At 41.0% G+C, this 27,454-nt stretch overlaps 1 protein-coding gene across 5 annotated transcripts in view; it reads right to left on the reverse strand.

Annotated features, from left to right (window-relative positions):
- Nucleotides 1-27,454, reverse strand: part of Ift80 (intraflagellar transport 80) — a 110,204-nt gene that overhangs the window by 65,603 nt on the left and 17,147 nt on the right. For all 5 annotated transcript variants that reach the window (XM_031374067.1, XM_031374071.1, XM_031374068.1 and 2 more), the window contains 2 exons: nt 23,385-23,453; nt 6,164-6,273 (listed from right to left, as the gene is read on the reverse strand). In XM_031374067.1, coding sequence (XP_031229927.1) covers nt 6,164-6,273; nt 23,385-23,453 — 179 coding nt within the window. The remainder of the gene's footprint in view (nt 1-6,163; nt 6,274-23,384; nt 23,454-27,454) is intronic.

Here is a 27,454-nt window from a genome sequence, read left to right on the forward strand (position 1 = left end):
GTAGACAAGCATCTACATAAGACTGTTAAATTGATTGCTGTTTTATATCAAAAAACTTTTATAATACTTATTTTTATTGTTATAACATTTTGTAAATATTAAGGAATATGATAAAAAAGATATTGTAGGTATTGAAGGGGGGCTCTCTGGGAGGAGTTGGGGTATATAGGGAAACAAGAATGTGATTTAATTTACTTAAAATATGTTTTTAAATGTTAACAAATTCAGATAAATTGAAATCATGTAACTTTTCTCATCATAATGCAATAAAAATTTTTTAAAAAATGAAATGAAAAGGGAGACATAACAACAGAAACTGAGGAAATCCAAAAAAATCGTCATATCTTCCTACAAAAGCCTATATTCAACAAAACTGGAAAACCTGGATGAAATGGACAATTTTCTAGACAGATACCAGGTACCAAAGTTAAATCAAGATCAGATCAATGATCTAAATAGTCCCATATCTGCTAGTGAAATAGAAACACTCATTAATAGTCTCCCAACCAAAAAAAAGGCCAGGACCAGATGGGTTTAGTGCAGAGTTTTATCAGATCTTCAAAGAAGACCTAATACCAATACTCCTTAAACTATTCCACCAAATAGAAACAGAAGGTATTCTACTCAATTCATTCTATGAAGGTACAACTACTCTGATACCTAAACCACAGAAAGACCTAACAAAGAAAACTTCAGACTAATTTCTCTTATGAATATCGATGCAAAAATACTCAATAAAATTCTTACAAACCAAATGCAAGAACACATCAAAACAATCATCCATCATGATCAAGTAGGCTTCATCCCAGGTAAGCAGGGATGGTTCAATATACGGAAATCCATCAATGTAATCCACTACATAAACAAACTCAAAGAAAAAAAATCATATGATCATCTCATTGGATGCTGAGAAAGCATTTGACAAAATCCAGCACCCCTTCATAATAAAAGTCTTGGACAGATCAGGAATTCAAAGCTCATACTTAAACATAGTAAAAAGCAATATACAGCAAACCAGTAGCCAACATCAAACTAAATGAAGAGAATCCCACTAAAATCAGTTACTAGGTAAGGCTGCCCACTCTCTCCCTACCTATTCAATATTGTACTTGATGTCCTAGCTAGAGCAATTAGACAACAAAAGAACATCAAAGGGATACGAATTGATAAGGAAGAAGTCAAATTATCACTATTTGCAGGTGATATGATAGTATACTTAAGTGACCCCAGAAATTCCACCAGAGAACTTCTAAACCTGATAAACAACTTCAACAAAGTAGCTGGATATAAAATTAACTCAAGCAAATCAGTGGCCTTCCTCTACATAAAGGATAAACAGGCTGAGAAAGAAATTAGGGAAACAACACCTTTCACAATAGTCACAAATAATATAAAATACCTTGGTGTCACTCTAACTAAGCAAGTAAGAGACCTGTATCGCAAGAACTTCAAGTATCTGAAGAAAGAAATCGAAGAAGATCTCAGAAGATGGAAAGCTCTCCAATGCTCATGGATTGGCAGGGTTAATATAGTAAAAATGGCCATCTTGCTAAAAGCAATCTACAGATTCAATGCAATCCCTATCAAAATTCCAACACAATTCTTCCTAGACTTGAAAAGAGCAATTTGCAAATTCATCTGGAATAACAAAAAACCTAGGATAGTGAAAACTATTCTCAACAATAAAAGAACCTCTGGTGGAATCACCATCCCCAACCTTAAGCTGTACTACAGAGCAATTGTGATAAAAATTGCATGGTATTGGTACAATGACAGGCAGGTGGATCAATGGAAGAGAATTGAAGACCCAGAAATGAACCCACACACCTATGGTCACTTGATCTTTGACAAAAGAGCTAAAAACATCCAGCGGAAAAAAGACAGCATTTTCAACAAATTGTGCTGGATCAACTGGCAGTTAGCATGTAGAAGAATGCAAAGCGATCCATTCCTATCTACTTGTATGAAGCTCAAGTCCAAGTGGATCAAGGACCTCCACATAAAACCAGATACACTGAAACTAATAGAAAAGAAAGTGGGGAAGAGCCTCGAGCACATGGGCACAGGAGAAAATTTCCTGAACAGAAAGAACACTAATAGCTCTTAAGATCAAGAATTGACAAATGGGGCCTCATAAAATTGCAAAGCTTCTGTAAGGCAAAGGACACTGTCAATAGGACAAAACGGCAACCAACAGATTGGGAAAAGATCTTTATCAATCCTAAATCTGATAGAGGGTTAATATCCAATATGTATAAAGAATTCAAGAAGTTAGACTCCAGAGAACCAAATAACCCTATTTTAAAAAACGGAGTATAGAGATAAAAAAAGAATTCTCAACTGAGGAATACCGAATGGCTGAGAAGCACCTAAAGAAATGTTCAGTATCCTTAGTCATCAGGGAAATGCAAATTAAAACAACCCTGAGATTCCACCTCACACCAGTCAGAATGGCTAAGATCAAAAACTCAGATAACAGCAGATTCTGGCGAGGTTGTGGAGAAAGAACACTCCTTCATTGCTGGTGGGATTGCAAGCTGGTACAACCACTCTGGAAATCAGTTTGGCGGTTCCTCAGGAAATTGGATATAGTACTATCAGAGGACCCGGCTATACCACTCCTGGGCATATAACCAGAAGATGCTCCAACATGTAAGAAGGACACACACTACACTATGTTCATAGCAGCCTTATTAATAATAGCCAGTAAATAGAAACAACCTAGATGTCCCTCAACAGAGGAATAGATACAGAAAATGTGGTACATCTACACAATGGAGTACTACTCAGCTATTCAAAACAATGAATTTATAAAATTCTTAGGGAAATGGATGGATCTGGAGATTATCATCCTGAGTGAAGTAACCCAATCACAAAAGAACACACATGGTATGCACTCTCTGATAAGTGGATATTAGCACAGAAGCTCAGAATACCAAAAATACAATGCATAAACCACAAGAAACTCAAGAAGAAGGAAGACCAAAGTGTGGATGCTTCGTTCCTTCTTAGGAGGAGGAACAAAATCTAAGGAATTGCATAGACAAACTATGGAGCAGAGACTGAAGGAAGGACAATTCAGAGACTATTCCACCTGGGAATCCTTCCCATATTCAATTATTAAACCCAGACACTATTGTGGATGCCAGCAATTGCTGGCTGACAGGAGCCTGATATAGCTGTCTCCTGAGAGGCTCTGACAATGCCTGACCAATACAGAAGTAGAGGCTCATAGCCATCCATTGGACTGAGCACAGGCTCCCCAATGAAGGAGCTAGAGAAAGGACCCAAGGAGCTGAAGGGTTTGCAGCCCCTTAGGACAAACAACAATATGAACTAACTAGTACCCTCAGAGCTCCCAGGGACTAAACCACCAACCAAAGAGCACACATGGTGGGACTCATGGCTCCAGTAGCATATGTATAGCAGAGGGTGTCCTAGTTGGTCATAAATGGGAGAAGAGGCCCTTGGTCCTGTGAAGGTTCTATGTCCTGGTATAGGGGAATGCCAGGGCCAGGAAGTGGGAGAAGGTGGGTTGGTGAGCAGCAGGAGGGGGGAGGATCATGGTTTGTATTTTGTTTTTGTTTTTGTTTTATATATTTTTTCGGAGGGGTAACCAGGAGAGGAGATATCATTTGAAATGTAAATAAAGAAAATATCTAATAAAAAAAGGAAAAAAAAAGAAATTGAATCTGAGTCCTCTGGAAGGGCAGTCAGTGCTCTTAATGGCTGAGCCAGTGCTCCAGCCCACCCAACTCCCCTTACATCTTTTTTTTCTTCTGAACTCTCTAGCTTATTAAAAGGGAAAGAAGGAATACTAATTCATAATAACATAACAGCATTAGTAATAGCTACTCTGTCAAGTGCTTACTATGCAACAGATGGTAATCCTCACAACAATCCTAGTGAATAGGTGTTGTGTAGACAAGAAGGCTGAGAGGTAAAGAGATTCAAACATTTTGTCATTACATAGAGGTTAGCAAGTGAAGTGACCTAGAGCCTCACTCCAAAGCTGCAGTGGTTTAAATGAAAGCAGCAGAACTTGGCAGTATCATCCCCATGGTTCCGGCTTTAGAGTTATAAAAGATACATGGGTAACGGGGTTGTAGAGCCCTCGCCAATAGTTAAAGAGAGGTGCTGAGGCCAGGCACGTGGCAGGGACTCTATGGAGGCCTGAGAGGCTTCTGCAGGAAGCTGTGAAAGGGAAGCCTGGTTTGCTTGGAAACTCCAAGACTTTGAAGATGCCAGAGCCAGGCGACATTTAAGGACAGGTGCATGCCAGGGCTGGAGCCAGCCGAAGAGGGACACGTGTGTTGCAGCAAAGCTGGAAGGACTGCACTATCTAAGCCCTCTGACAACGTTTAGAATGGTAATGTATATTATATGGCACTATATGTTGGAAGCATATAATGTGCTTTTTGATTTTATAAGGAGTTATACTTAAAAGATTGCCTTAGTCTCAGAAGGGACTTTGTACTTTGAACTTTTAAACTGTGTTAAGACTGTGAAATAGTGTGACTATTAAAGTTGGAGTAAATTTATTTAAGTATTATGATATGATCATGAGCCTATGGGAGCCAGTGAGTGCAATGTGGCAGTTTGAATGAGAATGGCCCCCATAGGCTCATAAGTTTGAGTACCTGGTCTCTCATTGGTGGAAATGTCTGGGAAAGATTAGGAGGTGTCACTGAAGTAAGGCGTTGAGGCTTCAAAGGACTTGCAACATTCCCAGTGTCTTTTTCTCTGCCTCCTCCTTGCAGGTAAAGATATGAGTTCCCAGCTACTATTCCAGAGCCATGCCTGCATGCCTGTTGCCATTGTCCCCACCATGACAGACACGGACTCTAACCCTCTGAAACTGTAAGCCTCAAATAAACTTTACAATGTGGGAACACAGTCCAAGAATACAGCCATGTGAGAATTCTCAGTGCTTGTGAGAAAGCTCCAAGAAAACAAGACAAGAGTCTTCTGACCTCAGTTTGTTTAAGACACAGAATTGTTCTTGGGAAGTATTTTCATGATCCTCCCAGGTGTATCAGACAGGAGTGAGTTTACTTCACTGTTGTTATTCATATGCCTCTATGAAAACACATGTTTTTGTCACATGTGGCTTCTTTTTGTGATTGTACACTTTACTCATGTGACCCTTCTTATCCCTCAGAGTATAAATTGTCGGATGCTCTGAATAAACTTGGCTACTGCATGAGACTTTAGTCCACTTCATTTCTAGGCCCTGGGAGGCCTAGGTTCACAACAGAAACTGGAGCAGAAAACACTGTAAGTTGCCTTGGTCATAGTGTATTATCACAGCCACAAAAAAGTAACTAAGACAAACAAAAGCCAGGCTCCACTCTGACATTATCAAAATGTGAGAGAAATCCTTCTGTCCTTCAGTGCTAGAATCCAATAACCAAATCTTGCATACTGGTTTAAAAGCCTGGCCTTTATGTTGCCTGACCTTCCTTAACAGCCATGGCTGTTTCTTTGCTTTTGTGAGGTTCTGTTTACCCCTCTCACACAGTTTTGGATAACCACAGTTTTTTCTACTCCCTGCATTTAGAATCACCTCCCCATCTATTCTTTATGATTTAGCTCCTAATAACTATTCCTCTCTTCTGAATAGCACCCAAGTAAATGTCAGCTCAACATCTACCCTTAAGCCAAATGCCCACCATATTATTCATCAGGTTATATGCACATAATTAGTTCTAAGTCTAATAGTGACTGCTCCACCATTCTGAAAGAAAGAAACCAATGCTTACCCTTTGAGAAAACACAAGTGTGTGAACAGATGATAAGGATGATTAAAAACAAATCAGCACTCTGAAGTGTTTCATTTAGCTTTGTTTCATCTCAAACCCACACACAAGACTGACTCTGTAAAGTGAAGGCTGCTCAGTTGTGCTGAATCACATGACAGCTCGGGAACTCAAAACACCTGCACGAGTGACTAGAACAATGTGAGCTGAAGTACCAGGAAAGTGAACCTTTGGGGAACATAAACAGAAAGAAACTCTCTTATCTATAACAAAGTCTGAGAAGCCTGCAAACTCAAAGCTCTCCGACTGTAAGGAGACTAATGAGAAGACAGGAAGCTGCAAGGGCCGCCCGACTTAGCAGTGACAAAGAGCCAGATGGCTACTTACAAAGGCCTGAGATGTACCTGTAAAACTTTAGCATTTGGTTGAAGAGGTTTAATGATGAGCTGTTTGCCTGCTGTATAAAGAACCTTTTCTGAATCAGGGCCCCAGGCTACTGAATACACTGGTATTCCTGTAAAAACAAGAAAAGGGAAATGATAAACTTACATTTTCATGTCTTTAACAGAGAGTAATGTTAAGAGAATCAAAGTCTTGACAAGGTGGCACAGGCCAGCCATACAAACACTAGGGAGGCTGAGTTAGGATAATCTTAAATTCTAGGCCAGTCTGAGTGACACGGTGAGGCCCCATGATGAATAAATAACCTGTGTTATCCTTACTCTCTCCTTAGTCCACTCATATCACAGAACAGCCAGAGACAGAAACACAAGCTAATAATTTCAAAATAAAAGCACTAAAGATCTTCTGGGGCCACCGACACACTGTACTTTGTGTTTCTATGTCTTACTTTGTTGTTTTGTTTTTGTTTGTTTGAGAAAGGATCCTGCTGTGTAACCCAGGCTGGCCTAACAAACTTCCTGCCTGACTTTCCCACTGGGATTACAAAAAACATGAAATCTTTTCAACTGATTTGGAGCTAGCTAAGAAAATATAGCCATTTTCAGACATTCCAGATAATATGCTATTAAAATCCATAAAATAAGATAAAGGTTTTTTAAAATTCAGGGTTCTTCACTTTCCATAAACAGCCAACAGAGGTATTCTGTTGAGCTAAACTGCCCCAATGTGTAAATTTAAACACAACCCCCCCACACACACAGAGATACACACACACACACACACACACACACACACACACACACACACACACACACGGGCTTTTAGGGTTTCTCTATGTTGCCCTGGCTGTCCTGGAGCTCACTATGTAGATCAGGCTGGCCTCCAACTCATGAGATCCACCTGCCTCTGCCTCTCTAGTGCTGGGATTAAAGGCGTGCACCCACAGAAGGCTGGTATATTCTTACATAAAATATACACCGAGAGTCTATTGCTATCACTCTCTACCATGTTTTCCAAGACTAACACAGTCTTTCACTGATTATGGAGCTCATCAATTCAGCTAGATTGGCTGGCCAGAAAGTCCCATGGATCCTCCTGTCTCTGTCTACCAGATGATTGGATTACAGGTGTGCACCACCACCCCAGCTTTTCTGTGGTGCTAGGGATAAGAATTCGGGTCTTTCCTTTGTGTGACAAGCACTTTCCCAAAGGAGCCATCTCCCTGTCCTCAATCATAACACTTCTTACATTAAAGACTCTCAGAGGAGGACAAGTTCTGCAGTTTGTCAGATGTGGTGTCTAGCCAGAATGCAAATGGGAAAGTACACGTTTATGTACAGTTTGAATATGAAATGCTCACTGTGGAAGGCTTGGCCTCGGCTCGCAGCACTATTACAGGATTTTCTGAACACTAAAGGAGGTAGGCCAAGAAGTATATCAGTAGGGGGCCTGAGGCCCCAGCCCCATCTCTCTCTGTTCCTTCGCTTGCCATGATGAATTGTTCTGCTTCTCCATGTCATTGATGTCATGATGGACTAAGTCCTCTGAAACTCTGAGTACAAAGAAAGCCTTGCTCCCTTGTTCATGACAAATATTCTGACACAGCAACAGTCAAACACATCCACCACAAATCACACTAAATATGATAAGGATATTAGTTTCTAACAAGAATTATGTAGTATTCTTTAAACTCAGTTACATTTAGGGGCAGTACTTTGTTTCTTTCCATCCTCCCTTTTAAAAAAAGATTTATTTATTTTTGTTTTATGTGCATAAGTATTTTACCTACATGTATTATGTCTGTGTACTACATGCATGCCTGGTACCCACAGAGGCCAGACGATGTGTCAGGTTCCCTGGGCCTGGAGGTAAGAAAGCTGTGAGCCACCATGTGTGTGCTGGGAATAGAAACTGTGTGCTTAGAAAGAGCTATCTTTCCATCCTACCCCACTTTTTCTTGACACAGGATCTTGCGATATAGTCAGGCTGGCCTTGAACTCCTGATCCTCCTACATCTGTATCCCAAGATCAGTAATCCCCTTACCTTAGCCTAGCTACCTAGTCATTAGAAAAATTATCATGGTTATATAATCTATAAAACACTAACCCATTTTTAATTATAAAACCAAGCCTTTGAAAACTATCTAGAGACTGTTAGCAATTAGCTTTTATGAAAAAAATGAATGAATGAATGCTCAAGAAATGTAAACTCCCAGGAAAATAAAATCTGAATTTGCTGATTCCTAGATGATAGGTATTGTCTCTCCCTCTGTGATGCAGATATAGGCCAGATTCGACCAGATTAAAAGTCAATAAAGGCAGGTTTATTAGGAGGCAGCTCTCCAGTGGGCTCACTGATCTCACAGGTGGAGGCCAGTGAAGTCACACATCCAGGCTGAAGTAAGGAGATTTTATAGAGTTTAGGGGAGGAGTGGCACCGTGCCAGCTAGGAGCTGGGATTGTGCCCACACCTGGTCAAAACCTGAGCCCCTGGGCAGGCATTCTTGGGTGGGTTGCCAGCTACTCAGAGACAGGGAGTGATGACATGTTCACCTGGAGTTTTCTCCAAGCAGATGGGGGTAGATGGGTATTTTTTTTCTGTGCGGGCAGAGTTGGGGGAAGGAGGGCAGATGGGGTTTGCCAAGTTATCCAGGGGATGAGCAGGTGTTCCAGCCTAACAATGGGCAATCAATAAGAATTATTACTTATCTGAAGAGAAAATTCAACATGCTACACAGTCAACAGAGAGTGAGTTTCACTAAAACAAATTACCATTTATTTTATCCATTTTCCCCAAGTAATTGCATGCATAAGCAAGTGTCGGTCAGTGGCTTATGGAGGTTGGATAGTCTAGTTTACACCTCCACCATACAAACTCTTCAGGATGGCTCCACAGTTTACATTTAATGTTATAAAGTCTCTAATCATCCTGCTTAGTTAAAAGCATTCAGGCTTTTATCTGTATAAAACAACCCATGAACCTAGGCCTAATCAATGATGAAACACTGCACCTCCTCCTTCTGTGCTTAATAAGAATATTCTCTAGAGGAGCCTGGAGCAGGCCTGTGACTCAACAGCAAATTCCTAGTCAGGCGGAATAGGCTCATGCCTGCAATCTAGCATTCAGGAGTTTGAGACAAGTGAATCCTAACAGGACTGTGGTTAGCTGTGGCTAAGAGTAAGTAGTCCCAGCCAGACTACAGTTGTGTGAGACCTCCGCCTCAAAAAACAAAACAACAAACCACCTTCAAATTCGACCTTCAACTCTAGCAAACTCCCTAAAGGATGTAAACCCAAACTTCAGCAACTCCAAATGTCCTTGTAGGTAATGTTGGTAAAGACTGGAAAGGAAGCGAACAGCCAGGGACGCTGGACGCTGCAGTAGATGGGAGGGCGGTTAGTTAGCAGTGCTGGCCAGACAAGCGCAGCCCTCACCCTCAGCAAAGAAGCTTCTTTCTGCAGCAGATGAATGCGACTTCAGAGATCTACAAATGGTCTGAATGCAGAGAATAAAGAACCGTGGGGTGCATCTACAACATAATCTCTTCTACACTGTGCCTATCCTGGCTAGCTCTATGCCATCTTAACACAAGCTAGAGTTATCAGAAAGAAGAGAGCCTCAATTGAGAAAACAAATGCCTCCACAAGATGGGCTGTACATAAGCCTGTAAGATATTTTCTTAATTAGTGACTTAAGCGGAAGATCCCAGCCCATTTTGGGTGGTGCCATCCCTGGGCTGGTAGTACGGGCTTCTATAAGAAAGCAGGCTCAGAAAAAAGGGGAGCAAAGCAGTAAGCAGCATCTCTCCATGACCTCTGCATCAGCTCCTGCCCCCACATTCCTATGCTGTTCAAGTCCCTGTCCTGACTTCCTTTGATGATGAACAGTGCTATGGAAGTGTAAGCCAAAGAGTGAGAGTTTACTTTTTCCTCCTCTTGCCTTTTTGGTTGTGGTAACCCCAACTAAGACAACAGCCATGGAAGAAGATACAGAGACAGTGTGGAGCAGAGACTGAAGGAAATGCCATCCAGAGATTGCTCCACCTGGGGATCCTTCTCATATACAGTTATCAAAACCAGACACTATTGTGGATGCCAAGAAGTGCTTGCTGACAGGAGCCTGATATAGGTGTCTCCTAAGAGGCTCTGCCAGAGCCTGACAAATACAGAAGAGGCTCACAGCCAACCATTGGACTGAGCACAGGGTCCCCAATGGAGGAGTTAGAGAAAAGACTGAAGGAGTTGAAAGGGTTTGCAGCACCCTAGGAGGAACAACAATATCAACCAACCAGACCCCCCAGAGCTCCCAGGGACTAAACCACCAACCAAAGAGTACACATGGAGGGACCCATGACACCAGCCGCAGATATAGCAGAGGATGACCTTGTTGGACATCAATGGGAGGAGAGGCCCTTGGTCCTGTGAAATTTGATGCCCTAGTGTAGGGGAATGCCAGGGCAGGGAGGCAGGGAGGTGGGAGTGGGTGGGTGGGTTGGAGAGCACCCTCATAGAAGCAGGGAGAAGGGCAGTGGGATAGGGAGTTGTCCAAGGGGAAACCAGGAAAAGGGATAACATGTGAAATGAAAATAAAGAAAATATCTAATAAAAAATAAATAAAATAAATAAAAAGACAACAGCCAAGAGGAAATTAGAGAAGAGGAGGTAGAAAGACCGCAAGAGCCAGAGGATCAGGACACCTGATGAAAGATACTGTCTTCTAGACATGACTGCACACATGTGGTCTAAGCAATATGGTTGTCTACACCTGTATAAATACACAAACCAGTCCACATGCCAATGTGGATGAGGAAAATTTTCATCATACCCCACCCCTAAATGAAGAGCTACAAGACAGACAATGGCTGTTCAGAGGAAAAATACATTTTCTGCAGAGAGGAGCCCCCTAATAGTTATGCAGTCAGCATAGTTATGACTGATCAGCATACAGGCAATCCTAAATGAACTCAGTAGGCTGTGTACAAACACAACAGTATGTTTTGTATACACACAACAATAGCAACAACATCAGGCATGGTGGTGATGCATGCTTTTATTAACAGTACTCTGGAGTTAGAACCAGGCAGATCTCTGTAAGTTCCAGGCCAGCTGGATCTACATTTCAAGTTCAGTACCAGCCAATGATGTATAGTGAGACACTGTTAGAAACAAAACTACGAATAATTATAGAACAGGTCATGACTTCAAGGGAGGAGACACGGGAGGAGTAGGAGAGGGTAGAGGATCAGGGAAGAAAAGAAGCAATATACTCATGTATAAAATTCTCAAAATGTTTAAATTAAAACAAAGAATGTAGTTAGGATTATAGTAAACTAGTATGTGCTTTCTAATTTCCATTATTATACTTATATTTTTGTGCAAAGGGGAAAATAATATATTTTAATTTATAAATTATCATATACTCACAACTCTCAGTAAAAGTACACTTTGCTGAGTTATATACTAACCAATAACAAACATCTACACCAAGAAAATAACTCTGTAGCTACAGCTCCCATTGAGTTGCACAGGATGTGACTTTTGGCTTTTAGTTGTGGTATAGGATGAGGAGCCAGGGATGTGTTCATCCTCCTCCTCCTTTGACATTTGAGCTGACGGCCTCTTAAGGTGGCTGTATCACCATTTCCTTGTTTACAAACTTTCCTTCAGAATACTTATCTACCCTGTGAGGACAAGGAGACAATTTATTTCCTGCCTGTACAGTTTTTTAAATGGTAACAGTATTTCAGAAACGTGATTTAGAGAATAAAACAAAGTAAGCTTAGAAAGTGAAACATGTAGTTTCCTTGTTACAAACAAGTGTTTAAACCACACTCCTTCAATCAGATATTAACTTTCATGTGGGTGCTTTGGATGAATAGCATTTATTTAGGTAGATGAACAGTTTTACAGAGAAAATGATTTATGATGAGTCTCTCTTACTAGCATTTGAGACAAATTCACAATATTTAACCACTGTTAAAAACATACATGTTAGGCAGGCATGGTAGTGCCTGTGTGTTGTTGGGGTCCCTCAGCTGCAAGACATAGGAGCTTGCCACTGCAGACTCAACTCATGCCTTCTGTGCCTGAACCAAAGACTCACTACTATGAGTTCCACCTTCGAGGATTCCAGAGGAAGCTACGCCTGCTGGCTGGCACATATACAGCCTGAGGACATCTGCTGATGACCTCCTCCCCCACTGTGGACTGCGCCTCCAGCCATTCCCCAGAGTTGAAACCTGTGGGATGCCGAGACTCCACTTTCAGCCCAGCAGCCAGCTTCCCTTTCGGACTCTTCCTGACTCCTCCCGAATTCCTTATGTTATTCAAATGTCCTTGTAACCTAGAGATTCAGTTATGCTCTCTTGTTTATAAATGCTGAACCCCCAAAGTAAAGGAGAGCCTTGATTGGAAACCCTCAACTTAGCTCCGGTGTCCTTTTGTTCTCGAACTCTGTGTTTCAGGTCGCCTTTCTCCCTTCGGTCGAGGCAGAACCCGGTTCGTGAAACTGCGGGTCAGTTTCAGTGTGTGATCTAAGTACTTAAAATGAGTGTAGCAAGGGGACTGTTCCAAGTTCAAGGCCAGCCAGGGCTCTCCATCAAGATGCTGTCACAAAATAAACAAGTAAAGCACTAACCATGTTGTATTTCAGTTTGCAAAGTAGAAAAAGAATACATTTAGGCTCCAGGTGGAATTATTTTAAAATAAGAATTCAGTAAAGTATGTAACAAGATGTTATTAATTTTATCATTAACAAAAATAGAAATACATAATCATTTTATAATAAATTCTGGCTTTTTGTTAAGTAAATTTTTATTTATGCTCCATTTCAGTTAAAACACTCAAGAAGATCTTGTTTTTCTGACTAGGTACACTAAAGTCATGTGATCTTTTTGACATTTTTTAAGAAACCACATGCACCTGGGGTTGTGTTAAATGTCAGACCCTTATCTCTCTGTAAAACAAATTATCTAAATTCTTTCAACCCTTGAAAGCATTTTAAACCACAGAGGAGTTGAGAAAATGTATTTCCATTGTTTTAAGGAAGTACCTGGCCAAATGTACCATGTTTTTCACATTCAGACCATAACAGTATCCCCGAAAGTGTTGTTTTTCTGTTACTAAAAGACGGATTAGAAACAAAATACTCACTAATGTGATACAGCGGCTGTCTCTGTGTAGATTTTAATATGGATTTACAGAGTGGATGGAAATACTTAGAATGGAGCCTAGCACCAACTAAACAGTCCCTGTTAACCAGTACACTAGCAATGACTTTGTAAAACGATCATCAACATTCACTTCTCTGTTGTTCCCAGTAGTAAACACTCAAGCACTAATTTGCCAGCTAAGCAACAGTGGCCTGCAGAAGCAGGACTGCTCCATAGTGCCTTCAGACAAGCTGGGGTCACTGTGCAAGATCATGTCAAAAATAATCACATTTCTACACATCTGGATGTGCAGCTTGGTCTTTATGTGGGTCTCGAACAACTGGAACGGGGGGTGGGGGTGGGGGCTATGCCAAAAGCTGTTGCCTATATGTGGGATATATAGCTGTAGCTTCTAGCTGGCCTCAGTGGGAAAGGTAGCGCCTAGCCTCACAGAGACTTGAAGTGCCAGCATGGGGTGGGGGTGGGGTGGGGATAGCCCCCACCCAGGCTCAGAGGAGAAGGGGAGTGGGGAAGAATTGTATGAGGGATGACCAGGAGGGATCAGTGAGCAGAATGTAAAGTAAATAAATAAAATAAAGTAAGTTTGTAAGTAAATAAAGTAAAAGAAATTTAAAAATTAAATAAAAAAAAACCCACATTTTGCTTTCACTCTACTTGCAGAAGATAGATATAATCAAGTGGGACTATCATTCTAGCAAAACAATTTGCTTATGTATGTCACTGGGTCAGGATAAAAAACCAAGACAAAAACCTTAAAAAAGAGCATTTGTTCCCTCAGGCTCTACCCTCTGCTGCCTCCCCATTTCCCCAGGACTTCAGTTCTTCATCTTTACCTACATAACTACTCCCAAGTTAAGTTTTAGCCTTTATTTCTGATCTTCAACACATTTCCATTTCCCCCAAAGACACCTACAAACTCCAACTCCAACTCTCTAGATTCAGAGCAACCATTGCTCCACCAGAATCCCTTATTCCTCTGGCCCCTCTTTATCTCTTATGGGGTACCCACCCTTCTCAGCATCTTCCTAGAACTATGCTCCGCCCCTCCTCCAATGGCCACATCAATGCTTCTCTTAACTCCTAGCCTCATTAACAAAGGACCTTTCAGAAGCAGCCTCAAGGGCTATCCTCTACAAATCCCAGTCTCCTACTTCCTCTTCTTGTCACACAAACTAGAGTAAGCTCCTAACAGAGAATCCCTTCCTCCTCCAGTCCGGCTCAGTGTTTTCTGGTGTGGTGTTTGGTTTTGTTACAGGGCAAGGCAGTGTAGCACAGCTGCTCCGCAGTTCAGAGGCACACCCAGAATGTCAGGCCAGACTTGACTGACATACCCTGGCCAGATATGGAATGTATCTACCTCACAGGTGGTAGCAGTTTTACCCAGAATGGACTCTATTATTTGGGCAAGTGCTTTGCCACCAGGAACTTCGTCCCAGAAAGCTGAACTAAAGGCTCTAACCCAGGCTTTAAAACTAGCAAAGGACTGGGCGGTGGTGGCACACGCCTTTAATCCCAGCACTTGGGAGGCAGAGGCAGGTGTATTTCTGAGTTCGAGGCCAGCCTGGTCTACAGAGTGAGTTCCAGGACAGCCAAGGGGCTAAACAGAGAAACCCTGTCTCCAAAAAACAAACAAAACAAAACAAAACAAAACAACTGGCAAAGGGAGCCATAGCTACGGCAGGTAAGCTTTGTTATGGCTCACGTCCATGGCTCACGTCCATGGCTCACGTCCATGGTTCACGTCCATGGGTCCATATACCAAGAGAGGGCATTATTGACTGTGAAAGGAAAAAAAAATATCAAAAATAAGGAAGGAATACTTGCTTTATTGTAGACATTATGGCTCCCTCTCAAATAATTCATTGCCCTCAGCATCAGAAAGGGACATGAGAAACAGCCAGAGGGAACAGGATGGCTGATAAAGCCAAAGGGAGGCCTCTCAAGCTTCTACTGCTGACATCCTGGTAGCTTAGCTGCCCCCTATGCTCCCAGCCATCCCGGAATTTACTGCTGAAGACAACATCAGGCAAAATGCCAAGGAGTTTACAGAAGGGACATCTGGTTGCTGACCTCTGAGGGCGGCACCATCCTACCTAAGGAATTTGCTAAGCAACTCATCCATCACACTCACCAAGCTTCACACCTGAAAACTGAGGGAACTGCTGTGAGGGGCAAGGTACAAAATATTTGATTTAGGACACTTGGTTGATTAGATAATCTCAGACTGTGCACCTGCCAGGCTTTGAACTCCTCAGGCTCCAATCAAGGAGCTGCTCCTGGAACCAGAATCAGAGGTCAACAGCCAGGGGCTAATTGGAAAATAGATTATACAGAAATAAAACCAGGAACATATAGATACAAGTATTTGCTAGTTTTTATAGGTATCTTTTCAGGATGAGTAGAAGCCTACCCCTACAAAGAAGGGGACTGCCAACATAGTGGCAAAGAAGCTTCTGGAAGAATCATACCCAGGTATGGTTTGCCTGCCCTGCTTGGGTCTGACAGTGAACCAGCACTCATCTCTCAGGTAACTCAATCTCTAGCACAAGTTCTGGGGGCCAACTGGAAATTACATTGTGCATACAGACCCCAGAGTTCAGGGCAGGTAGAGAGAATAAATCAGACCCTGAAGGAGGCCTTGACCAAACTGACCCCTGAAACTGATGGTGACTGGGCGTCTCTCCTACCTTAAGCCTTATATAGGGCTAGGAACACCCCTTATACTTTAGGTTCCCCCTCTCCCTTTGAAATGCTATATTAGAGGCCCCCTCCCATGCTGTTTAACCTCTAGTCTGATATCTTAGCTGACTATGGCCAACTTAAGTTTTTAAATCCTTGGAGCCCTCCATAGGGTCCAGAAGCAACTCTGGCCTGCCATCGTCCAAGCTTATGAGTCTGCTCCTCCCGCTAAGCCCCACTGCTCTGAACCAGGTGACAAAGCCTGGATTAAAAGACATAGCCACGAGACTCTGGGACCTCGCTGGGAGGGACCTCACACCAGGATCCTGACCACACCTATGGCTGTTGAGGTGACGGGATCAGGAAGTTGATATACCACTCCCAGGTTAAGCCTGCTAGGAGAGGGATGATCTAGCAGTTGAGGTCCCAGCAGCAGAGACTTCCAGGTGAACTGCCACAAGAATGATGGAAAGTCCCTACACCCCATTGATCCCCTGAAACTGCAACTCTAGTGCTTCCAATCCTGCTTGCTTGGAGCAATCTTATCATCAAGTTCACAATGGCTGGCAGGTGGGCTAATTGAACTGCCAGACTTAACACAGAACTGCTGGTTACCGGACAGGGACTCTGCATTGGAAATAAGGTACCCCCCCCTCACCCCCGCCTATTCCCACCTCTGCAACTGCATTGTAACCCCTACTGTTGCAGGATACATGCTGTCCCCAGAGAATGCTTGGTAGTCTTGTACCTCGGGGCTTACTCCATGCATTTATGGCCTGGGTGTAAGTACAACTGAGGTTTTTTTTATGTTCTGTACAGCTTGTATCCAGAGTGACTTATTACTCTAGGGAGAATGTCTTCAATTGGGTTAAAAGGGTGGCCATCTCCACTGTGTTACCAGGCTCTCTCCTTGGTATAGGGCTAACTGGAGCTGCTAGTGTAGGGGCCTCAGAAACATCTCAATGATTCAAGATGGCCCATTACTAAAAAGGGGGGTGGTGAGAGGGATGAGACAGGCTGACTCCATGGCAGGCTTCAAATTGGCAGTTAAGTTGATTAGGCCTAAGAACTGGACAAGTCTAAGCAAGCCCCAGCAAGTCAGTTAGTTAACTAATAGAAAAAGTCTATGCCCCATAATAGTTCCTGAATGCCTAGAGATAGAGTAAGATAAAGCTCATCTACCCTGGAATTCCAATGTGCTTTAAATTGGGCCTGCAAGCTCACTTGGTTGTCTCACTGTCTTGATAAAAGTCCCCAGAATGCTGGACTCTGCAGAATAAAACACTCTTTGCATTTACATACTATTTGAGTCTGGGGTATCACTCTTTGGGCAATCATGGACCCTTATACTTTTTACCTTCGCCCAACTGGGGACAAACATGGATCCTGAAGTATTTCCTACCTACATATTTTCCTACCTAGTGTGATCAAACACATCCTGTACAATTGGGACAACCAACCTTGTTTTGTGAAGTGAAAACATACTTGTTATCTTACTTAAGCCCTCCCCACTCCCCAGTATTTCAGGAAGCTATCTGTCCTTGGACAAGCAGGGCTTACAGCTTTAGCTCCTACACAATAAAGACTTTCAATTGACTAGAGACTCTATAGCCTATGTCTGTATAGTCCTCTCTGGTGAGCTCCCTATAACAGTTTGGTTGTTTTGTTTTGTTTTTTGGAAGTGTTTTGCAACTGTTGTTTGAGGCTAGCCTGGCTATGTAGCAAAACCTGACTTGAATTTCTGTTCTTCCTGCTTCTACTGCACCCCAACCCAAACACTAAAGATTCCAGTCTTGTACCACCTTGGTCAGCTCAATTCTGTTTTAAGGTTTTGTAAAATGACAGGATACTTGACCCCTTCATTCTGCATCCTGCACTGTCAACACCATGACATTTCTGTCTGGACTGTTGCCCACACACCTGGAATCTGCCAAAATGTCTGCTCCACTTGCCTGACTCCTTGCCTCCTCCTCTCCTGCCTCTGATCAAGTTAACTTCCTCCAAAGCTACTATCACGCCAATATGGCTATTCCCATACCTACTTCCTTCACGTTTCAAAAACTCAGTAAAAAGATGCTACACTGTTTGTTAAAGGCTTTTCCAATAATACTTTGTCGCCAACCTCCAGCAGTGCTTCACAGTAATGTGCATTCTGCTTTGCAGCATAGTTATTCATGTTAATTTGTTTATTCTTCACCAGTTTCAATCATATAAAGTTCCATCTTTTATTATTCTACTTCTGTACTCACATATTTACTTGAATATTTTAATCTAATCTTAATCCACAATCAGAATGTACAATGTATCACGGATAGGGCTTACTTACAATTATTCACCACTTACATACTTTTCTCAAATAAGGATGACTACTCGTACGCACCATGAAGAATCATTCCTAAGCTAAGTTAAACTGCATCCCACTCCAGTTGGGATTCATCTTTAGTATTAAAATGAGAGTTATGACTATCACTTTCTATGTAGAAACTTAAGAGTTATAAACATTCTATGTAAAAAGCTCTAATAGTCAACAAATGAATACAGGACTGGCTATTGGTATATACAGTTTTTAATCCCTATAGTCCAGAGTCAGAGTCAGGAGAATCTATAGGAGTTTGAGGACAACCAGGGTAGAGAGACCCTGTATCAAAACAAAACAAAAAAATATGAATTCAGAAACTAATTTTTCTTCATCAACAAATAAATATAAAGAGCAGCCTGCCTCAGCAGGTGAAGGCACAGCCTGCTGAGCCTGATGACATCAACTTGATCCCTGGGATCCACATGCTCAAAGGTAAGAATCTACTTCTGTAAGCTGTCCTTTTGTTATGAGGTAAGCACACCACTGACTGCCATATGGGCACTCTTAAAGCCAAAAAGAAAATCTTTATTATATAGGGAAGCTTGCCCAAATCATGCAGCCCAAGCTCATGACTGTCTTTTATGCACAAAACCCACATCTGACTGTTCCATTTCAGTTAGCAGGAAATAGGACTATAGAAGCCAAAAAAGCAGGGGTAATACATTTGGAGACTTCCCACTTGGGAACTTTCCTGGACTCATTGACTTAGCCTTTGCTCCTGTTTGGGCAGGTGTTGCAATCTACATACTGGGTTTCCAGGCCTGAATGGTGCTTCAAACATGGCATCGGTTGTGCTAAGGTCTGGAGGCCTGCTACACTCTGACCTCCACAGGTGTGCCATGGCATGCATCCACCCATATGCATAGACAATAAATAAATGAATGAATATATATATATATATATATATATATATACATACACATATATATATATGCATGCATGCATACTGGAGAATAAACTTTTTAAAAAAGTGTAATTGAGCCAGGCGGTGGTGGTGCACACCTTTTAATCCCAGCACTTGGGAGGCAGAAACAGGCTGATTTCTGAGTTTGAGACCAGCCTGGATTACAGAGTGAGTTCCAGGACAGCCAGGGCTACACAGAGAAACCCTGACTCAAAAAAAAAAAAAAAAAAAAAAAGGGTAATTGGCATAAAGGTATAGACAAAATTAACAAGGATACTTTCAACATTGTTCACAGAATTCCAAGTTTTAGAGTAATTTGGGTTTGATATATTTTTATATCCAATTTCTAGACTCTGCAAAGGAAGCTGACCTGCCTGACTTTCTGATTTGAGACATTAGCACCCAGCCCTCAAAATCTTCAGTCTCTAAATCCCTTTATAAATCATCAGGAGCTGTTCCTTCTGAAATAGGTCATTATGGCAAGTTAACTTCTCTAATGATTTTTCCAGAAATGAAGCATGAAAAGTCTGCCTTGTTAGAAAAGTACCCAAGTAATTAAGACTTCAAGAATTAAGTGCATAGTTCTGTAGTATTACTTTTAAAAGCAGTCTTTGAAATAATAACAGGGTAACTAAAATAGGAAAAGATAACTTAATATTATTTATCAACTTCATAATTAATATAAACTTTGTGTGAGAATAAAATTAAGCAAGGCAAACATGATTAGCAGTTTCAAAGTCGCCCCCTACCACCCCAACAGGGTTTCTCTAAGTAGCTCTGACTGTCCAAAAACTTGCTCTGTAGATAGAGCAGGCTGGCCCCAAACTCAGTGATCTCTGACACTGACTACAGAGTGCCGCCACCAATTGGCTCTCAAAGTAACTCGTACACAAAGAAATTATTGCTATTTAGAGTGCTGATATATAACATCATTACTAATTAGAAACATCTGTTTGTAAAGTAAGCAGTAGTTCAGTTTCTAGATCCTTAGCATATGAAGTTCAGCACAGAACTAATGTGTAGCATTACATCAGCACCCTCTGATGAGTACTTACTTCAGGTTTCTACTTCAGCCTCAGAAAGTCTGAAGCGCAGTATGTGGCAAAGCAAACAGCCAGGGAGGGGCTGGAGGGGCTCAGTGGTTAAGAGCAGTTGCTTCTCTTGCAGAGACCGGTTCAGCTCCCAGCACCCACACCTATTTAAGTCCAGTTCCAAGGGATCTGGCATCTTCCTCTGACCTCTGCTGGGGCCAACAGCTACAGGTAGCTTGGTGTTAGCACTTGCCTAGAAGTTACAAGGCCTTGAACTGGATCTCTAGTTCCAGCACTGAAGGAAAGAAAATCATTGTGCCCACTAAAGTAAGGCTTATTTTCTAAATACACATTTCATCATTTTACTACTAAAGTAATAATTCATAAACTCTAGAACATGAAACATACCTATGACTGTTCCTACCCATCAATGAACATTCTACTTAAAAATTATAGGTAGAATAGAAAAGACTTTACCTCAGAAGAAAAAACTTCTTAGCATTTCTAGTCACTTCTGTTAATATCTGCTTAATGGATAATTTAAAAATAGGTAACTTTAACATTAATATAAGAGTAAACACTATTTTAAAAATAGAATTAGTTAGGCAGGCAGTGGTGGCACATGCCTTTAATCCCAGCACTTGGGAGACAGAAGCAGGTGGATTTCTGAGTTCAAGGCCAGCCTGGTCTACAGAATGAGTTCCAGGACAGCCAGCCAAGGGCTATACAGAGAAACTCTGTCTTAAAACAAACAAACAAACAACAACAAAAAAAAACAGAATCTGTTATAAAGGCTTCATATTACAATTTTTAAATATAATTCTGAACAATTATCTGCAAGTGTTTTTTGGCAGCCTGTCTACAGATCAGCTCATACATTTAGTCTAAGAATTTACATGTAGTTTAAGCCATAACAGGAATGCTACCATACTGATCTGCATTGAGGATACATAACACATATACACTGTTCACACACACATACACACACATACATACATATATCTCCTCATACAGAACTCAGAGATGCCCTTTAAAGTTTCCCTCATCACCATGTCTATTACATTTATTAGGACAGAAATCAAAGTTCAGCATAATTTATAACGAGTGCTAATCTTATCAAATCACTGGGACTTTTGTTGTTGTTTGAGACAGTATAGCCCAGCTAGACAGGCTCGTAGAACAAGCCTCAAAGTGCTGGGCATCCTCATGCTTCAAGCTGGGATTACAAACATGGTCCACTATGCCTGGCCTCTGGGACTTTTAAATGAAGAGGATTTCTTTTACATGTTTCTCTCACACACCTCTGCACTCTCTCTCTCTCTTCACTTCTTCCCCCTTCCTTCTTTTTCAGTGCCGTGGATTGAACTCAGGGCCTTCTGTATGCTATGCATGTATTCTACCAAGGAGCTACTCTTGAGACAAGGTCTTCTTATATATTCCAAGATGGCCTCAAGTCCACACTCCTCCTGCCTTTGTCTCTTAAGTGTTAGAATTAAAGGTATGTAGCGCCCTGCCCAGTTAGACTATGTTAACTAGATATCCAAGCATACTTTATATACAAGATGCTCTAAATATTTCAGAATCATTTAAAAATATTTAGCCTACAACTACCTTTACACAGATTCACAATATAAAGAGAAAAAGCCTATCTGTCAATAATATAGCTCTAGATATCCTAGAATTGACTATGTGAACTAAGCTGCCCTTGAACTCACAGAAATCCAATTCCTTCAACCTTCAGAGTGAATTATACCACACTATACCTGGCTTTTTAAATATATCTTAATTTAAATAATATTAAATCAGGCATATTGGAAAGGAAGAAAATGTAGAGGGCTGGTGAGAGATAACTCAGCAGGAAAATATATTTGCCACCAAGCCTATGACCTGAGTTCCATCCTTGGAATCCACATGGTAGAATAAAAAACCTGACTCCCATGAATTGATCTGTAACCTCTACATGCACACCCTGATGGGTGAAGGCATATGAACCCACAAATAAATGAATACATAAATGTAATAACAATAAAGTATAGGGGCTGAAGAAATAGCTCAACCATTATGAGCATTTGTTGCTCTTGCAGAGGACCCAGGTTCAAGTCTCAGCACCCACATGGTAGCTCACAAGCTTCTGTAACTCTAGTTCCAGAGGATCTGACAACCTTGTCCTCTTCTGACCTCTGCACCTACCAGACATGCACATGATTCACAAACATGCAAGCAAAACATTCACATACATAAAATAAATAAGTCTTCTTTTTTTTTTTAATGTTCTTAAATCCAGGACTGGCGAGATGGCTCAGCGGGTAAGAGCACTGACTGCTTTAACGAAGGTCCTGAGTTCGGATCCCAGTAACCACATGGCGGCTCACAACCACCCATAATGAGATCTGACGCTCTCTTCTGGAGTGTCTGAAGACTCACTCTGGAGTGGGGCTGGAGCAAGCAGGGTCAGAGCGAGCAAGCAGGACCAGAGTGAGCAGGCCAGAGCGAGAGGGACTGGAGTGAGCGGGGCCAGAGTGAGCTGGCCGGAGTGAGTGGGGCTGGCAGAGGTCCTGAGTTCAATTCCCAGCAGCCACACACATGATGGCTCATGGCCATCTGTACAGCTACAGTGTACTCACACATAAAATAAATAAAATAAATCTTTTCAAAAAAAAAAAGTTCTTACATCCAAATAGAAGTAAGAAAATTCAGGTTTTAAATGTGACTAAAGTCAATCTCAACCACTATAACAGATTCTATTTTTTTGAGAAAAATCTTTATATTATATACATATATGTATATTGTTTATCCGCTATAAACAAGTTTTTAGTTTACTTTATGCGTATGGGCGTTTTGCCTCCCTGCATGTATGTATGTGTATGATGCTCACGCCTGGTGAGAAGAGGTGTCAGATACTCTGGAAGTGAAGTGACAGACTGGTATGAGCTGCCCTGTTGGGTCAGGGAACTGAATTCAGGTCTTCTGCAAGAGCAGTCAGTGCTCTTAGGTTCTGAGCCATCTCTCCAGCCCCATAACAGATAATTTATAAAAGAGGGCGTTGCACCTTCTGTGTTGTACAAGTGTAGAACATACCTTGCTGGGCTAACGTTGATCTAAGCATCCCTGTCTTTGACCAGATTTTCACTTGTCCATCTTCTCCAACTGTGCAGAAAAAAAAGAAAATTATCTGTAGAACATAATTTTAAGTTTACATGTGTATATATATAAATAAACATTTAAATGTTTAAAATTCAGATCCAATTCATTCCAAGTGTAACAGAGTATATTTTAACTGTAAATTTAGACTGATATTACATGAGGAAAAAAAAAAACTTTCATCAATGTTAACTGAACTTCCACAGTCAAAATTTCATTTTTTCCTTCAAACTTGGAAAACTCAAGAATGTGTTACTCAAATAATACTTCTGTTGCCATTATGATCTCCACTTAGACTTTAAGGAAAGTATTCTCCATGTAGTATCTACTGCAGTTATCACCACCAGGGAAATGAAATCCACCTATGACCATCTTAGTTCAAACAGAATAGCCTGGAGCTACAGAGAGTCATTTAAGAAAGGGATTTCTGGTTGGTTGGTTGGTTGGTTTTTGTTTTTCCAAGACAAGGAATTACTATATTGCTCTGGCTGTCCCTAATTCACTATGTAGACCAGGCTAGCCTCAAACTCACAGCGATCCACTTGCCCCTGCATCCCAAGTGCTGGGATCAAAGGTATGCACCACCACACCCAGGCAACCAGTCCCACAACAGCCAGAGGAAGCTCCACTGATAGGCCAGGATCATAGGATCAGAGGTGAAGAGGACACATCTGTCCCAACACCAGGAGTAACTGGGACCAGAGGGACCCAGGCACACTGGAACCCTGCCAGTCCAGTGGCACGGGTTCCTTCCTGTCTGTCCGGTCTGGTGCCCTGAGCAGACTTTGGGTGCAAACTCTGCAGCCAGTCCCACTCCCAGTAGACCTAACATGCCCAGGACCACAGGATCACAGGATCACAGGATCACAAGATCACAGAGACAGCTTGACTCTGAGAAGTTCTGACACAATCAGGATCACAAGAAGGATGGGCTCCAATCAGATATAGCCAGGGTAGGTAGCACTAGAGATAACCAGATGATGTTGCAGGGCAAGCTTAAGAGAATAAACAACACAAACCAAGGTTACTTGGTATCATCAGAACCCAATTCTCCCACTAGCAAGTCCTGGACACATCATCATGCCAGAAAAGCAAGATTCAGATCTAAAATCACCTCTCATGATAATGATAGAGGACTTTAAGAAGGACATAAATAACTTTCTCAAAGAAATAGAGGAGAACACAGGTAAACAGCTAGAAGCCCTTAAAAAGGAAACACAAAAATCCCTTAAAGAACTACAGGAAAACAGGCAAACAGGCAAGGGAAATGAACAAAATGGAACTAGAAACAATAAAGAAATCACAAAGGGAGACAACCCTGGAGTTAGCAAACCTAGGAAGAGATCAGGAGTCATAGATGCAAGCATCACCAACAGAATACAAGAGATAGAAAAGAGAATCTCAGGTGCAGAAGATACCATAGAAAACATTGACACAATAGTCAAAGAAATCGCAAAATACAAAAAGGTCCTAACCCAAAAGATCCAGGAAATCCAGGACACAATGAGAAGACCAAACCTAAGGATAATAGGTATAGAAGCAAGTGAAGACTCCCAAGGTAATGGGCCAGTAAATATCTTCAACAAAATTGTAGAAGAAAACTTCCCTAACATAAAGAAAGAGACACCCGTGAACATACAAGAAGCCTACAGAACTCTAAATAGACTGGGCCAGAAAAGAAATTCCTCCCATCACATAATAATAAAAACACCAAATGCACTAAACAAAGAAAGAATTTTAAAATCCGTGAGGGAAAAAGGTCAAGTAACACATAAAGGCAGACCTATCAGAATTACACCACACTTCTCACCAGAGACTATGAAAGCTAGAAGATCCTGGGCAGATGTCATACAGACCCTAAGAGAACACAAATTCCAGCCCAGGCTACTATACCCCGCAAAACTATCAATTACCATAGACAGAGAAAACAAGGTATTCATGACAAACTAAATCTACACAATATCTCTCCACAAATCCAGTCCTACAAAGGATAATAGATGGAAAACACCAACATAAGGAGTTTCTACACCCTAGAAGAAACAAGAAAGTAATCTTTCAACAAACCCACACAAACATAATTCTACCTCTAACAACAAAAATAACAGGAAGTAACAATTACTTTCCCTTAATATCATTTAATATGAAAATTAATATTTGTAGCATATCCTAATTGATTGAAATTCAAAAATATGAGGAAGTAGAAATTTGTTGATTGTCATCCAGTGGTCTCTCTAATTTGGTAATTGGAAAAATAGGTCCAATATTATACAATCCATATTCTTTCTGCTTGTTTGTACATGACACTGTCTTGCTGTGTACCACATAATGGTCTTGAAATCATGCTTCTCCTATCTCAGCCTCTCTATTAGTAAGATTGTTTATTTGATGTTTTTATACTATACTATGGTTTTTAAAACAGCTTATATATCAAAATTATTTATACAACCAAAAGAATGTAGACAATTAATTTGGGAGGTGGCTTGTAAGAGAACAACAAAGAGTGAGACTGAATGCTTTGCCTGATATTTATAATTATTGCATCAATTTTGAAGAGGACTTTGTAAGTTACCCTTTGTCTGAGATGAATGCTTTTCTTTTCTTTTTTTTAAAAGACATTTATTTTAGGAGAATACACTGTCACTGACTTCAAACACACTAGAAGAGGGCATCAGATCCTATTACAGATGGTTGTGAGCCACCATGTGGTTGCTGGGAATTGAACTCAGGACCTTTGGAAGAGCAGTCAGTGCTCTTACCCACTGAGCCATCTCTCCAGTCTTTGCTTTTCAAAATCATCACAGCCAATGAACCAGATTCTTACCCTCACCTAATGTCTGTGCCACCCTCCAAGCAGAACCATTGTTCATTGAAACTGTTGATGAATGACTTCATGGATAGACCACCTTAATACACACACCATTTCTTTTTCTTTTTCTTTTCTTTTTTTTTTTTTTTTGGTTTTTCTAGACAGGGTTTCCCTGTGTAGCCCTGGCTCACATACCATTTCTTAAATGAATGTAACCTGTTCTCTCTGGGCTGAGAATGAAAACAATTGCTCAAGTCAAATAGCTTTGACCATAGCAGGAAATCTGTATCCAAAAATCATGCCTACAATTCATTCCTTGGCGCTGCAGAACTGTCAACTCTTAGCTACTATGGAGGTACAATCCTTTGGTAATGTGAGGGTCACTTTAGTACAGCCTTATTACAATGAACACCAATGTTTAAAAATTGTTCTTCAACAATATGAACTAACTAGTACCCTCAGAGCTCCCAGGGTCTAAAACTCCAACCAAAGAGTACACACTGGGAGACTCGTGGCTCCAGCAGCATGTGTATAGCAAAGGATGGCCAAGTCGGTCATCAATGGGAGGAGAAGACCTTGGTCCTGTGAAGGTTCTATGCCCCAGTGTAGGGGAATGCCAGGGCCAGTAAGTAGGAGAGGGTGGGGTGGTGAGCAGGGAGAGCGGGGAGGGAACGAGGGATTGTTTTAGTTTGGGGTTTTTTTTTAATTTTTTTTTCTTAATTTAATTTTTTTTTTGGAGGGGAACCTGGGAAAGGAGATATTGTAAATAAAGAAAACATCTAATAAAAAAAATTGTTCTTAATTTGTTTGTACCACAGTAAGAGTCAATATTTTAAGCTCTACTAAGAACAAAACAAACAAAAAGTCTTGATATATTTATGTTTATTTTTTAAAAACTAATAGTAATATATTATTTTAAAATATCATACAGTTAATATATTTGGACTTATTTAAAATTTATATTGAGAAAAATGTATTTTCAGTATTGCTATAGACAAGCATCTACAAAAGACTATTCTATTGATTGTTGTTTTATATCAAACAACTTTTATAATACTCATTTTTACCATTACAATATTTTATAAATCTTAAAGAATATAATAAAAAATAAATAAAATGAGCCAGGCAGTGGTGGCATACAACTTTTAATCCCAGAACTTTGGAGGCAGGTGGATTTCTGAGTTCGAGGCTAGCCTGGTCT

Source organism: Mastomys coucha, unplaced genomic scaffold (assembly GCF_008632895.1).
Source record: "Mastomys coucha isolate ucsf_1 unplaced genomic scaffold, UCSF_Mcou_1 pScaffold16, whole genome shotgun sequence".
NCBI lineage: Eukaryota > Metazoa > Chordata > Mammalia > Rodentia > Muridae > Mastomys > Mastomys coucha.